Genomic DNA, 15,482 nt, shown 5'->3' with positions numbered 1-15,482 from the left:
AGATTCTCTAGAAGATAATTTATATATATTGAATTGGTTTAAGTATGGTTATGAATGATATGCAATGAAAGTGTGAAGGATTGTGGAAGGATGACTTTTTATGAATCTAAACAGGCAGGCAGACAGACATGCATGCACACACAACTAGTTCATGAGCACGAGTTTCTTTCCACATCATATCTTTTAAAGCAAAATGCTGTATCCTTATAAGTACCTTTATTTTCTCAGTCACAAATGTTAAACTTGCAGAAGCATCCATTAACTTACACTTTCAAAAATACATTTATTTAATGACAAATTTCCAATATTAAATCATACACCAATGTACTCACCAATACTACATATACACTCTGTGCGCTTCTTCATAGCCACATTAATTAAAATATTAGTTCATGTACAAATTTAATTGCAAAGAAAACAAGGAGGAAAATGGTGAGAAAAAAAAGGAAAATTTATTTAAAAAAATAAAACCGCATCAAATGGGCAATCCCTTCAAAACTCACGCAGTGCAGGGGAGGTAAGCTGATGAAGATGACCATTTAAAAAATCTCACACACATTCACAAAAGATTATTAATATCATTGTTCCATTTGTAAACCTGTACCCTTTTACACAATCAACAGTTTATTTAAAGGAATGAACACAACAAATGAGAAATAGTCCAGTCTTGCAACTCCATTCAGCTGATTAATGCCAACACATCTCCCATACACTAGTTTCAGTCTCATCAAAACATAATCCAGTCACTTTTCCCACTCTGTGTATTGTGGTACTTGTAAATTAGCGTGTCCTGTTCTTCAAAATAAGTCTCTGTCAATTCAGTGAACAGTACTTTTAAAACATAATGCCATTCTGTCAAGGCAAGTTATGTATTTTTAAAAGAAACCCATGGGACAGTCTCACCAATGATCCATTTCAGCCATTGTGGAGGTGTAAGGCTGAACAGCTATTTCATGTGCACCTTAAAGGTAGCATCACTGAATACTGATGCATGAAAAACATTAGAATCAGCAGGTGAAGCTGAATTCGCTCCACAGTCCAAGTGCTAGTATGCGATAGATTAGCTATTCAACCCTGCTGAGAGCACAGTTAACGTCTTCAGCCGAAACGTTCAGCCTGACTCTCATCAGAAGGTCCATCCTGCCGTGTTCCACCAACAGCAGACGAGAGCTGCCCAGACGCCAGCAGATGGCGCTCAGCTCACTGGCTGAAGGTGGGGGCACTCCTGTAGTATAGGAAAACATTCATCAGATCTGTATTCTTTAACACTGTTATCACAACAGAATACATTCAAACAACGTCTGAACTACTGTTAGTATGATATCAAGCTGTGCTTTTGGCCCTAGCACCCTTTGCCCTCCTCAAAATTACCTCTTACCCAGCCTTACAAAATCCAAAGTTTTAGAAGATCATGTCTCATTCATAATAAATCAGAATTCTTTACTGCGAGTGTAGATAAATAGTAAACTCAAGCTCAGTGTGTTAAGTTTCTTTCTTTCTTTCTTTATTTGGTGTTTAACGTCGTTTTCAACCGTTCAAGGTTATATCGCGATGGGTGTTAAGTTTACACGCTTCACAAATGCCTAAAAGTTCATACTCGAGAGTCACACACTAACTGTAAAATTGCCCACATAACCCTAGAGTTCAAAATTCATGGAGAAATACACTAACCCCCAACCAATTAACAAACTAGCCCGGAAACTATAAGCACATTCTAAGTACAGTAGAACCCCCCCTTTAAAATCTCCAAACTCTGAGAAATTCGGGTCTTAAAAAAGGAGGTAGTCTTCCAATGGGGGTCAGTTTACAGAGGTTAGGAATAAAACGACTGAGAAAACAGGGTCTTAAGAGGGAAGAAGTCTTAAATTGGGGGGTCTTAAAAGGGAGGTTCCTCTGTACAGACGACACTGTTCACAATGTAGACGCAACGATTCTGCTGCGATGTTCTTGCCTTCAAAGCGGCAGAGAGCCAGGTGGTGAGTGTACAGCTTGCCAAACTCGGCCTCCTCAATGCCGGAGTGTTTGAACTCAGACACCACCGCCTTCAGGAACAGCTGTTCCTGAGTGGACAGATTCCTGTCAACACAAAATCAGTCAATGTAGAGCATTTCACATTCACCTGAAAAAAATGAGAGAAAAAAACCACACACAAAAACTCACCCTGACATTTGCAGACGCAAGAGCTGCCTTTTCAAATCATCTACAAAGAAAAACCTCCCTCCCACCCTTTACACTCCAAAAAACACACACATGCTTATCTGCCTCCATTTGTAGGATATATACTCAAAAACCTAGGCCTTTTATCATGATGTTAAACAGGCAAAATATTGGTTTCTTAAAACAACTTAACAAACTTTCTTCATTCTTTAAAGTTCTAATATTCACCTGATTGCCAGAATCTTGGGAGAGGAGAACATCTCCTGCAGAGCCTGGTCGACATGACAGATTCGAACCAGCAGGTCAGCTTTCCCATCCTTCTTGTTTGCAGAGGCCTCTCCCTCCGACTCTGCAACTTCAGTGGAACGTCGACATATATCTAGAGCTCTTCTCGCGTCCCCAGATACAGCTGCTACTTTGCGTGCAGCCAGCTGAATGGCGTCACTGTCAAAGATCTTGAGGCCAGTCATTCGTGACATCACTATCTGCTCCAGTTGGCGGAACGTGTAAGGTTGGAACGTCATTCTTGTCAGTCCCTGAAATTGTGTGTAAAAAATAAAAACTTCATGTAAGACAGCAGTTTTTATCAAACAAGTATTTTCTAAAAGATGTGCTCAAGACACTGACACCCAACCATGTTTAAGGCTTTATTTTGATACAACCTATCCGATCCAATAAAACCAGAAAGTCTGACTGGTGCATGATTTATTTTCTGCAATTTTCACACAAAACACAGGTTACCAGAAATCAAAGGTAACACACACACTTCTACACGACACGTCCCAATAACCTACAATTCTTGTTTTTGTTATTCATTCCAGGATGAAATAGTCTTCCAAGTACTCATTAATCTTTTCCTCAATACCGAGTATGGGCCTCCCAACCACAGCCCCCTTTTATCCAGCTCTAAGAAAACTCCACCCGCTGAACAAGTTATGTCCAAAAAGTAACCAGTTCTTCTTCTTCTTCCACGTCCACTAATGTTTTTGCACGAATCGACTTTAACATGTATGACCATTTTTACACTGCCATTTATCAATCAATCAATCAATAGGAAGCTTATATAGCGCGTATTCCGTGGGTACAGTTCTAAGCGCTTGTCGAAGAGTTGTTTAGGCAACCATACACCGTTTTGGGGGGGGAGGACCCAGTTCACTAACTGGAAGAAGAAGAAAAAGCACTGACCAGCCTGCTGGCCACTCTCTTGATCATGATCCTCTCAGGCAGATCCATGGTGTTGGCAACGGCGAGCACCACCAGTCGTGCCTTGGCCTTGCTGGGCCAGTCAAAGATGTTGTACATCACGTCCTGCTTCCGCGTCCACAGCAAGTCCAGCTGAAACACGCAGTGGGGGTGAATGAGAGGGACAGTCAACAGAAGAAGCAAGGGAGATAAAACACACACCCAGACCTGCCAACCCTTGTGAAGCCATTTAGGCAGCCATACACCGCTTTCAGGGTACGCATGCATGGCTGGGATTCGATCCCACGACCTTCCGCTTGGGAGTCGAGCATCTTATCCATTAGGCCATTGCGCACGTCAACAGAAAGTCATGATTCTTAGACCACAAAAAAGACTTTGAATTTCACGTTTCCCAGCCTACCTCATCCACCAGCAAGACTGTGGTGTCACGTCGGTGACCGGTGGCCGTGAACATCTTCTCCAGGAGATCACACGCATGGTCGGCCGTTGCCTTCTTCCCTGTCAGCTCCTGAACACACCATAAGAACAAGCAACTCAGCTATACTGTTTTTCTGGCGTTTTCATTTAAATATTAGAATCCTCAAGTAATCAAAGGATAAAAGAATACACTAGAATGGAATGACTGCATGTGAACAATCATACAACTAAGTACTGATTAAGTTGTTCCTTTAATTCAAATAAATAAATTAATTAATTAATAAATAAATCAATTGATAAATAAATAAAGAAATATAAATGAATAATACAGCAAAGAAATAGACATAAGAAAATAAAAACAAGTTGACAAAAACGATGCTTAGATTGATGCAGGCAGCTTAGCTTGAAATTCAATTCTTTCAAGACCCCTCTTTTCAACCGCTTGTGAACTGTTCTCTCCTCCGTCACGCGTGCTACGCTCTCAAATATTTTGTTCTTCTCACAAGTCATTTTAATAAAGCAAGTACCTCGTGACATAAATTACCTTCAGAATTTGTACATAGGCCTGTCGTGGCTCCGTCAGCCGCATTCCGTTGACCTCAATGAAGGTGAACTTGGAAAGGTCACCGCTGTCATACGACTGTTGCAATGCTCGTACCACTTCCCTCACTGTGGCCGTCTTGCCTGTGCCAGGCACTCCAGAGATGTACATGCACCTAGGAACAAACAGGAGGAAATCATCTTAACACCAGTTGACTACAGTGAAACCCCCCTTTTAAGACCTCCAAAAATCTGACTAAATCAGTTCCGAAAAAGGAGTCTTAAAATGGGGGTAAATTTACAGAGGTTATGAATAGAAAGTCGAAGAAAACCAAATCTTTATAGGGACAGGGTCCCCACTGGTTTTTAGAAACAAAATTCCATGACTTTTCCATGACTTTCCATGAGCCTCAATAACATTTTCCATGACTATATCCACAGGTCGCCATTTCCGAACACGCAAACTTTTTACGTCTTGTCACTGCCAGTTTTGACACTGGCTTGCTTTGCACTGAATTTGAGTCAGTTTCTACGCAGTGTCTCTTCGACAAGCAAGTCAAGCATTTGCTACGCAGTCAGATTATCGGTAATGTTTGCTGGTCCTGTCATTTCATTAAACTGGACCAGCCACTGTTTGTATCCATCTGCACTTTCGTAAATTCCGTTTCGTAACCGTCACTGTGACATGACGAACTGTCATTTTTTCACCGCGATACACAGTTCATTGCAAAGATCTTCCTTGGTAATTCGTTCCAATTCCGCATACTTTTTGTTGTCAAGAAACAACTCGAAAGAAAGTTTCAAACTCATCATCCTCCATCTTGCTTGTCGAAGCGCTAAAGTACTTTATCGATGCAAAAACAAAAGCAGAAAACTTCGAAGAAACCGACTCAAATGCAGCGCAGACGACACGACGAGATAACGGAAGGAAGTGAGCCTCGCTTTGGCTCAAGTGCCGTTAAAAATACCGTTATTCTCGTATGCAAATACGAACGAGAAGTTGGTCATACGAACAAGTCTTGTGCTGGCGACGCAAATAGCTGCTGGCTGGCAAAGGGGGGGGGGGGGGGGGGGGGGAATGGCTGGGCAACGAAAATAGCCGCTGGCGTGCTAAAGGTAAATTTTTTTTCTTTCTTATTTTTGTTAAATTCCATGACTTTCCATGACTTGAATTGAAATTCCATGACTTTCCAGGCCTGGAAAATTAAAAATCAAATTCCATGACTTTCCAGGTTTTCCATGACCTGTACGAACCCTGTAGGGAGTAAGTCTTAAATTGGCGGGTCTTAAAAGGGGGGTTCCACTGTATTCCTGTGGTGTTTCCTGGAAGGCAGTGCAAATGAGTTAAGAACTGAAACCAAACAAGAGGCTACTGATGAAAATCATAACCAACAAAGGGACATTAGCATTTTAAATACAGCTGAGATGTGCAGCAAGTCCATTTCAATGCTTGTTAAAATATTCTCTCAGGTGCCAGGAGATTGGGTCAACAACTCTCCCTTATTCTTGTTGCACATATCGGCTATACATAAAAGGCTTGTCTCTCTTTGTTAGATCATAATTATGTCGCACAATGCACACAAATCAACCGCTGTTCTGAATCAGAGTGAAATAAATTAAGCTCAGTACTTCAGAGATCTTTCACCGATCTATTCTCCCATTCTTAGTTGGACAAATTTGTGTTCATCACCTACCCTCCAGTTCCATCCAAAATTTTGCTCTCCACAAAGCGGTAAATGTCATCAAACTCGGCCTCTCTGCACGGCAAAGTGTCTGGAACAGCTGACACGTGCAATCTGAAACAGTCCCGTTAGCAGTCTTAGAATTTTACAAATTATGTCCACCTGTGTACTGTAATAAAATACAATTACAGACAATAGTAGCATATTAGCTCATAAGGCTGTGAGTGTGAGTACTCACAAGGGTATATTTTTGTACATGTTCACTAGCAAAATAACTAAATCAATAAATACACTAGGGGATAATACATTTTATACACACAAAAAAGAACAGCCCTGAACCAAACAGTGCCTGGTCTTACCAGACAGAGCACCGTCAGGATATGTCTGTAGATCAGAAACCTTTTGAAATTCACATATAAAACAGTGCAGTCTGTGACAAAGTTAATACATTTCCGGGATTCTCATTGTTTACATTTCTCGAAAATCCTTGTATTCACGGAAAAGTGGGAGCACAGCCAATGAACAAGAGAGACAATCAGAAAGCCAAAACAAACACATGAATAGTAAAATGTCCAGTAATACAGTGGAACCCCCCTTTTAAGACCTTAACAAATCTGAGAAAATCAGGTCTTAAAAAGGAAGGAGTCTTAAAATGGGGTGAATTTACACTCGTTATAAACAGAACATCTGAGAAAAAGGGTCTTCTTCTTCTTCTTCTTCAGCGTTCCAGAAATTCTGGTGACGTGTGAGCTTGTTTGCCCATTTGGGTTCCTCACACTATACTCTGAGAGCATAGTCAACTTCACTCCGCTTTCGTTGGGTAGGCATGCTGGGTATTTTTGTGTGTCCATAACCCACTGAACTCTGACATGGATTACAGGATCTTTTCTGTGCGCACTTGGTCTTGTGCTTGCGTGTACACACGAAGGGGGTTAAGTCACTAGCAGGTCTGCACATAAGTTGACCTGGGAGATCGGAAAAATCTCCACTCTCAACCCACCAGGCGGCAGCGACCGGGATTCGAACTCCCGACCTCCCGATTAGGAGGCCGACGTCTTACCACTGCGCCTCTTCGCCCATCAAAAGGGTCTTAAAAGTGAGGGGGTCTTAAATTTTGGGGGTCTTAAAACGGGGGTTCCACTGCATTACAAAATGCACTTTTTTTCTGTTGTAAGAAAACAGACCTACCTAGCCCGCGCCTCCTCCATAGGTGTACCAGGCGTGGCCAGGGTACTGCTGCGTCTCGGCAGCTTGGGAGTGGCTGTCCCCAGTGACTTGCGAGACTGAAAATGGAAAAGAAATGTTCATTTGAAAGGTCTGAAAATAACAATTGTGCCTTCAGTAAGAAAATTCACTAAAACTGAACACAAGCACAGACGTTCAGGAATTCCACACAAGTTTGAATGATGAATGGAGAGCTACCTCAGTGTGCATGGCTAAAACCAAGAAAGTGCGTGATTGACGGCAAAGGAAAGACGAACATTTTCTGAAATATTGATTTCTAGGCCTTTACTGGACTGAATTTCACTATCTTTTACTGAACACTTATTTTAAGTTTATCCTGACAATAACTTGCTTGTCTTTCTGCACTGATGCCCCTATTCAATACAGATTTCTCAATACCCACATTCACCACTGTAAAATTACTGTTACTACACACACGCACTTTCTCAGAGACTCACAGATGGAGTGGATGGCCGTTTCGGAGTCGGTCTTGAGGCCTGACTGTTCCTCCCGCGACGTGCAGAACCAGCGCTTGCTCTAGCAGACCCTCCTCCTCTTCCTCTCCCCCTGCTTGGCATCTCAAATTCCTGGCTGGAATTGTGCTCCTGCACATCCTCCTTGTCCTCACTGGAACTGGAATCTTTTGCCTTGTAGTCATCCCCTGATGATTCGCAATCAAAAGGATCCAGGACCCCAGGGGATTTCTCCGAGTAGCTGTAAAAAAAAAAATTCTGTGTTAGAAATTGTCTTTTAATATGTGACACTACAACTGATCTACAAACTACAGAAAAACAAACAAAAACACACACACATAAAGATAACACCAAATAAACACACACAGAAGCATGGGATGTACCAAGCATTGTCCTCACAACATTCAGTGATTCATATATTCACAGGTTTGCATAGCAAAAAAACGAAAAACACTGCCTTGTTTTATGAAAAAAATTAAAACAACGCCTCACTATTAAATTGCATCACACACACCCGATCCCAATTGCAGCACACACACCCAATCCACAAACCAAGCACAAAAACCACAGAAGGCTACAAGTAGAATACAACCAGGCTTACTTCATTTTCTTGGCTATGCTGCGTCTAGGTCTTCCATCACTTCTCGGTGTTGTCAAAGGCTCAGAATCTTTTTCAAACTTCTCGTTCAGTCTTCGGCGTGCTTGTTTCTTTACTAAGGGATCGGCTGGAGACTTCTCTCTGATTGCCGTGAAGTTGTTTCCAGACAATCTCCGAACCACATCTTTTGGTGCTGTCTTTTTGATCTCTGTGTTGCTTCTCAAATTTGTTCCACCAACTGTCTTAAGTTCTTCAACACGAGTGAGTTTAGGTTTTTCTGTGATGACTTCAGTTTTGGAACTTATGGTTACCGATCTTCTGCGTGATACAGCCTTCCTGGCTGAGTCCTGGCTTGGGGCGGCTGTAGACCGTGAAGCAGAAGGGGGAGAAATCTTTGTAACATTACTCCCAGAAGCCCCTTTGGCTAAACTCGACCGCCGAGAATTTTTTCGTTTTACAGTCGGTTTCTTCCTTTGTCTTAAAACGGTGGGTTTTTCAGGTTCTTTAGATGTTGATGGTTCGCGTTTGTTGGAGACCTGTTGCTCGGTAGAGCTTTCACTCTTTACAGAGTATGACGACATCTCTGACAGACTGGATACACTCTGCGTGTCAGCATTGTCATCCATGAGGAAGTCTACCACATAGCTGGTGCTGAATCGTCCCACAGTGCGAAGAGTCTTCACTGGCCCTTTTTCTGCTGGAAACAGACAAAAATAATATACTGAATGAACTAAGACCTGTCCGACATGTCAACCACTTTGACCTCTTGAAGATGGCATCAGGCTGCCCAAGTGGCAGGGTAATAACAGTGTGGCACACTTAACTCTCCACAATAAGATGGCCCTGTGAGTTACACTTCAAGTGTCAGAAAAAGCTCAGGAATACTGAACAAGAAGAACCATGTTGAGATCTAGCAAACACTCGGATAACTAACCTATCAGTATCAATGAATTTTGTTACATTTCAAAACATGATCTTAAAAGTATGTATAAAATAAAATCAAACACAATGACAAGAATCCCAGAAAAGAAGCAGCATAAGCCCATTTGACTACACAAAGACACTGACAGTGACACGACCCATGTGAAAAAATCATGAATCATAACTTAAATTCTCACCCGACTGAGGACTTCCTAAAGGATTATTCTTTGGTCTGAAGTCTTGTAATGGAATGACGGGAGACATGGCGGCATCAGCAACCGATGGCTTTGGAGACCGAGGCACTGCAGCTCCATTCCTTTTTCTATGGCCGGCTGAATCACACAATTTGGTGTCAAGTTGGGAATGACCCACACTGATATCCTAGATACAGAGTCTACTTGGTTGCCTTCTTTTTTTTTAAGACTGCCCCCCCCCCCCCCCCCCCCCCCCCACACTCAAATGAGAAAATCAGGCTTCAAAAGAAAGTGAGTCTTGAATAAAGTTAAACGAACAATAAGCAAATGTGAAAATGCAGGGTCTTGGAAGAAGGAGAGGGAGGTCATACATGGAAGGATCTCAGGGGAAGGGGTGTTTCTCTGTATCTTTACATCTTTATGGGACATTGGCAGAGTACTGGGGAAAACGCATGCATGTATCTGCAAAAATGAATTTGACCATGGACTGCTGTTGATTCTACTTTTTTGCTCAAATTTAAAATGTTATGACAACCTTAGAATCTGGAAAACAGCAGACAGTATATGAAAGTGACATGTGGCTGCCACGCCGACATTTTGATCTCTGAGTCTGAGATTGACAATGAAAGCTGAAAGACAGGAGTAAAAAAAAGATTAAAAGAAGGAAAGAAAAGCAGAGAAAGACATTCACCTGACTGAGGAGTCACTGGCCGACTGGTTTTCAGGTTGAAGTCCTGCAGGGGAATTACAGGAGACATACCGGCAGCAACTTTTGGACTTGCAGTTGCAACACCCTTCCTGCCACTGTGTCCATTCATTTGGTTTTTAGCTTTTCCATTTTGTTTCTGTTTACCATCTTCACAGTCAACATCTCTATCAGAATCCGAACTAGACCCATCGCTGCTTTCCCCTGAACTTGCAGCATTTGATCTGCGTTGCTTCTGTCTGCTATTTGGTGTATGTCGCCCAGGAGATTTGGAATGTCCGTTTCTTCCCTGAGCCCTTGCATTTCTGGGTGTGGCAGAAGAACCGTTTTGGTTGTCCATTTTCCTGGACTTAGCTCGAGGCTCTGAAGAAGGCGATTCTAGAGGGCGTTTCCTGGTCCGTGGGTTGTGGCTGGTGCGTGTGGGTAGGTGTGCAGATTTCAATGGAAAAACTTTGTGGCCATCGAATTCTCTGCATACGAAGAAAGTACCCGTTGACTCTGTTTGATACACAACCTGAAAAATAAAATGGCAAAACTTCCTCAGTAAAATAATCCATTTATTCTATTTTCTTCTTTATTTCATCCGTGAAACTACAATTACAAACAGCACTTAAAATTTCTTTATAATACAATGCATACCACTAGACAAAGCAAGTGATGTGCGACACAAAACCTTCAGTATGAAATAGTAATAAATTAATGTGTGTCAAGCCAGGTAAGCATACCATGCCTTTTTCAGAACCTTTTTTTACAAAAATACCAATACATTTATTGCAATCCCATTGACTTGACAAATCTTTTTATAAAACGATAAATTTTCACAACCTGTTCAACCAGAGAAATTGATAAGATATCAACAACAAAATTGCACCAAAGCAAACGTACCTTGCACTTGCCAGCAAAGGAGTCTACCTCAACCTCCTCGTCGTAGTTGCCGCTTGCGTCTAGCAACAGCTCGCTTGTCCCCAGACGTCCAATCGTCTTCAGGCACTTTTCTGGTATTTCCTCTCCATGCAAGAACCACTTGATAACTGCTTTCTGCCTCTTTTTAAACTTTCTGTATGCCAACTCTATGGAAAAAAATAAATAATGATTATTGTCAACAAGAGAAAACAGGACAAAACAAAGTGTCAGTTTAGAGGAACGATAAATTGTTTTTAAACTGAAGGTGATGCGATGGCATTTAGGACTGGACAAGGATGGAGAGGGATGGGGAAGGAATGGAGATAGCGGATGTGGGCGGGACCTAGAAGTAAGGAGGGAGGGGGAGGGTGTTGTAGTGGAGGTTTTGGCGCCAAACGTTCTGGCAAGTGAGTGCCAGAGGATATACGCTCTTGCATTAGCGGCAAAGCAGCAGCAGCAGCAGCAGCATTGAAGTGCGCGCGTCAGCAAGCGAACATTATTTGTCCCACCAACCAACCCCTATCTACCCCTATGGCAATTTGCTGGATTTCGTCCTATGTCGATAAAGACTTCTACTATTATCAAATGCATGATGTTTGCTTCTTATTACCTGATCATATTTCCATCGTAGGTTTCCGTCGTTGGATGTCATCCGTTTGTGTATCCTTACACTTCATTGAAAAAGGGGGGCTTATGTGTTTTCGTTAAACAACATGTTGTAATTGATTGAATTGTGTGTTGATTTGTTACCGATGTTAGTTTTATGGTTTTTATTTTATTTTTAATACTGTAATGTTAATGTGTGTGCAGAAGTCCACAGACAACTGTATTGTTGATGTCTGTTAAGTGATATCAAATGTATGTATGTGTCTGTTGACCTGTATGAAGAAGAGGAAAGTAAATGGCCCCCCCTGGTTTTGCCCAATCTACGAGACTCGTAAACAGTCGTTATCTCTTGGAATGTCTGCGAGAGAATGGAGGGAGAGTCACTGAGTACATCTCTGTGGTGAGAGTCTGTGTGTGGCCGTAGTGTGATTGTGTGTGTGTGGATAGGGAGTGGCCCGCAAGGGCGGAGGGGGGAAGATGAGGGGATGCGTCAAGGAGTAGAAGTTTAAATAACCATGAAACAAAATAAAGAAGAAATCAATGAAAGTAACGAATATTCAACTTTACCTTCTTCATAAAGTTTCTCAATCCTCACGATGTAGCAATCCTTCTCCTCTGCGTCGTCGTCCTTGGCAACAAAAACATGGTCTCCCGTCGAATAGGTCTCTCCGTCGAACTCGCACCCACTAGAAAAACACACAGCTAACATTTTATGCGTTAGAACATTTTGATACAATTAGAAAGCAGCGCTGATAACACGATACCGGGTAATTTTTTCACACACAAAGCAACTACAGTCAAACCTGTCTATAACGACCACTCATTTGGGACTGAAACTGACTTCCTGCAGTCGCATTATAGCGGTGGTCACTATGGAAAGGTGAATTTTATATATATTTCAAAACTCGTTGGGGATCCTATAGGATGGTCGCCAGGGCAGGTTTGACCGTATCAGTGTATGATTTCTGCCTGGGAGTGGGAACATGTGTAATTGTTTACTCTGAATCAGTGAATGTCACTTACGCTCCCAACCAAACTTACCTACTATTTCTGCTGCAAATTGTTTCCTTAGCTTAGTTCTTTAGAGTTTGACTTTAAGGGAAAAAAAAGTGTTTCTTCATCCTCGCCAGTCGTATGCTGCAATTTATGTAATGGGCTGCACACCTGCCTTGGGATACAAATTTCTTACGTAAAATGAGCATACAAAGATGTATACACTTGTGCTATTTTGGAAGTATAATGTTTGGGCTGTACAGACTCTTTGTCTTTTTCCCTGTTTGTGGCAACCTTTGATTTTCTGTTGTGAACCACTCTTCCCCACCCCTTCCCAAACAATAAAATGAAACAAATAGGATAGTAGAAATGTTCCCCCCAAATAATTGTGCATTGCTTTTTGCGCTGAAGAGAAAATAATGTATCATGACTATAGTATTAGTATTACTATTATTATATCATTATTAATATTAGTGGACTGGAGAACGAGAAGAGTAAGGCATTCTCCATGAATCATTGAATGGGGATGGGGTATGAAAGAGCAAGGTGAAGAGATTGTTATCACCCTTATACATCATTACGTATGAAACTGCAGTCTTTGTTATTCACTAATGTCACCGTCAGCTTTCTTGAATTTCTTCTAGTATGTGGATGCCATACTGTACCTGTAAAAAGTACAACCTGTGCGACGTCTGTCATCGACTTGCCCCTTTCCAATCCATTTTAGAGCAGGAGAGCGACTATGCAGTGTGACAGGCATCGTCGATTCGGATCTATTTGTAACTTTTATCACTGATCGAATGATGCCACGATGCTTTGCTGTATCTTCTCCCGCCGTAAGATAAGGGTAGTCACTCTCGCTTGCTTGCGTTATTTTGCAAGCTGCCATACGATTGGTTACTTGTTCTCTCAACATGCCAATGAAAACGATTGTAGTTTATAATACATTTTATTACCCTACTGTAAACTAAAACATAAACAAAGTGAAATTTAAAAGTATAATGACATCAACATTTATGTCAAGAATATAAAGCGCTGCATGGCGTATATTATTAAAATCAAGGATAGAACAATGAGGACCAATTCTTTGGATAATAATGCATGCAAACTAAAACTTTAAGCTAACTAATGTTATTCTTATGGGTTGAGGTGTTCAGTCAAACAAAATTAACCGGAAGTGTACAGACTACACATTTCTTGTTGAAGCGTTTTCGCTGTTGATGAGAAAATAAGCGAAGGGGCAGTCGCCTCATGAAAGAAAGCTATGGCTAATAGGACTGTAAAAGATGCCCACTCCATCAAAGGCACAAATCCTCAGTATCTGGTGGAAAAAATTATACGCACAAGAATTTATGAATGCCGATACTGGAAGGAGGAATGCTTCGCTCTCACAGGTAGACTTGCGAGATTATGTGATGTTTTTGTTAAGAAAAACATGTTTTTGATAAACCTTTCAATAACTGAAAGAGGCTAAGTTTTAGCGCTACATTTTTAAAACAAGGAGGGCAGACGAAACAAAGGGAGGGTTTACCTTAACATAGTTGATAGAATGAACTCATTCAGATTCACATGATCATGATGCACAAACGAGACAAATCTAGATAGTAGATTGCTTCCCCCAGCACTCTAGTCTAAGCAAAGCTGGTGGACTGCAGAATTCATGACTCAAAATATGTTCATTCTTGTATTATACGTTTCTTATTACACAAATGTAAATCTGGTTTGATTCAAATTAGCCGTTTTGCCCAACTCACGCAATAAAAAACACAAACTTACAGGGATGTTGTTAGGCGTCGGACATCAGACATAGACCGATTAAAAGGCTCAAATGTCCGATTCACTTAGCCGCATGGCGGTCAGATGTCCTATTGTTTTCAACTGAGCGCGGTCATTGTCCGATAAGAACTCCATTCCTTCGGACAGCGCGTTATTTGATAATTTTCCTTTCATGATAATAATCTTCAGAAAGTGACCAAGCGCTCTCGCGTACAGGTGCACTGAAGTTGTTCAGTGCAGATTTTGCGTTTTACGCACCATTTGCGGTATGAGCTGTTTGGGTACATCCATCTACAGCACTAAAGTTAGGAGTACGGGAGACAACTCCAACTGACCAAGGCTCGGGTATGCTTTAATTTGCTTTCAGTTAGAGTTGAAGCGCACGACACTGAATTATGCCACCGAAAAAAGCTAAAGCCTGCCAAACAAACAAAAAAGCTGAACACGTTTGGCGTTTCAACGGCATCGTGTGCTACATTAGGGCCAAGAAGCACATGAGAAAACACGGCTAGCAATAGCATAATTCCGGAAAATGACAGCGCCAATGACAGTGTCGCTGTTGAAACCTCCACAATCATGGAAAGTAAAATTTCGTGACTTGAAGATGTACGTGTCGGTACAACAGGACATTCGCACAGACGGTCTTTTAATAAGGTTAACTATTCATGGCTGACCCTGTTTAGTACTACATGAACTTATTATGAGTGTTTCCACACATGTGTGCATGTTATTTTGATTTCAAAGCTGAAACTTGAAAGCATGCTATCTTCTCCTTTTGTTCTGCTACTAATCTATTAGAAGGCGAGTAATGGGGCTAAAATGACACAGGTTACATGTATACATTTTGTGAGCACACTGAAAATGCTTCATACCTATAATCTAATCAACAAGAACAACAAAAATGATGACAGAACCCCTTGTTAACTTAATGTTATTCACTTATTGACTTCGGTACAAAATCATGTCAGATTCAGACATAGAAATTACATGTAGGAGTAAAGCTGTTGAAGCAACTTTTTTCTTCTTGGTTTAAATATTAAAGTCATGTTGGAATTGGATTGAGATAGCATTGAGGTTTATTCATTCAAA

At 41.4% G+C, this 15,482-nt stretch overlaps 2 protein-coding genes across 4 annotated transcripts in view; one reads left to right on the top strand and one right to left on the bottom strand.

Annotated features, from left to right (window-relative positions):
* Positions 1-177: 177 nt before the first annotated feature.
* On the bottom strand, positions 178-13,452 carry LOC138966775 (origin recognition complex subunit 1-like). 3 transcript variants are annotated; one of them, XM_070339111.1, is made up of 15 exons: positions 13,283-13,452; positions 12,192-12,310; positions 11,001-11,185; positions 10,101-10,629; positions 9,413-9,547; positions 8,298-8,991; positions 7,682-7,937; positions 7,188-7,282; positions 6,012-6,113; positions 4,322-4,493; positions 3,761-3,868; positions 3,343-3,492; positions 2,386-2,693; positions 1,952-2,076; positions 178-1,225 (listed from the first exon to the last, which is right to left on the bottom strand). In XM_070339111.1, exons 1-15 carry the CDS (start codon positions 13,375-13,377, stop codon positions 1,065-1,067), a joined length of 3,234 nt encoding a protein of 1,077 aa, XP_070195212.1. In that variant the 5' UTR covers positions 13,378-13,452; the 3' UTR covers positions 178-1,064. The 3 variants fall into 3 exon arrangements, with proteins under 3 accessions (XP_070195212.1, XP_070195214.1, XP_070195213.1); XM_070339113.1 differs by having other exon boundaries at positions 7,188-7,273; XM_070339112.1 differs by having other exon boundaries at positions 8,298-8,988.
* A 335-nt stretch (positions 13,453-13,787) lies between these two features.
* The window catches only part of LOC138966786 (pre-mRNA-splicing factor 38A-like), a 325,120-nt gene continuing 323,425 nt past the window's right edge, over positions 13,788-15,482 (top strand). The window contains exon 1 of the mRNA XM_070339122.1: positions 13,788-14,011. Coding sequence (XP_070195223.1) covers positions 13,882-14,011 — 130 coding nt within the window. The 5' untranslated portion in view covers positions 13,788-13,881. The remainder of the gene's footprint in view (positions 14,012-15,482) is intronic.

Source organism: Littorina saxatilis, linkage group LG5 (assembly GCF_037325665.1).
Source record: "Littorina saxatilis isolate snail1 linkage group LG5, US_GU_Lsax_2.0, whole genome shotgun sequence".
Taxonomy (NCBI): domain Eukaryota; kingdom Metazoa; phylum Mollusca; class Gastropoda; order Littorinimorpha; family Littorinidae; genus Littorina; species Littorina saxatilis.
This window is presented reverse-complemented; position numbering and strand designations above follow the sequence as displayed.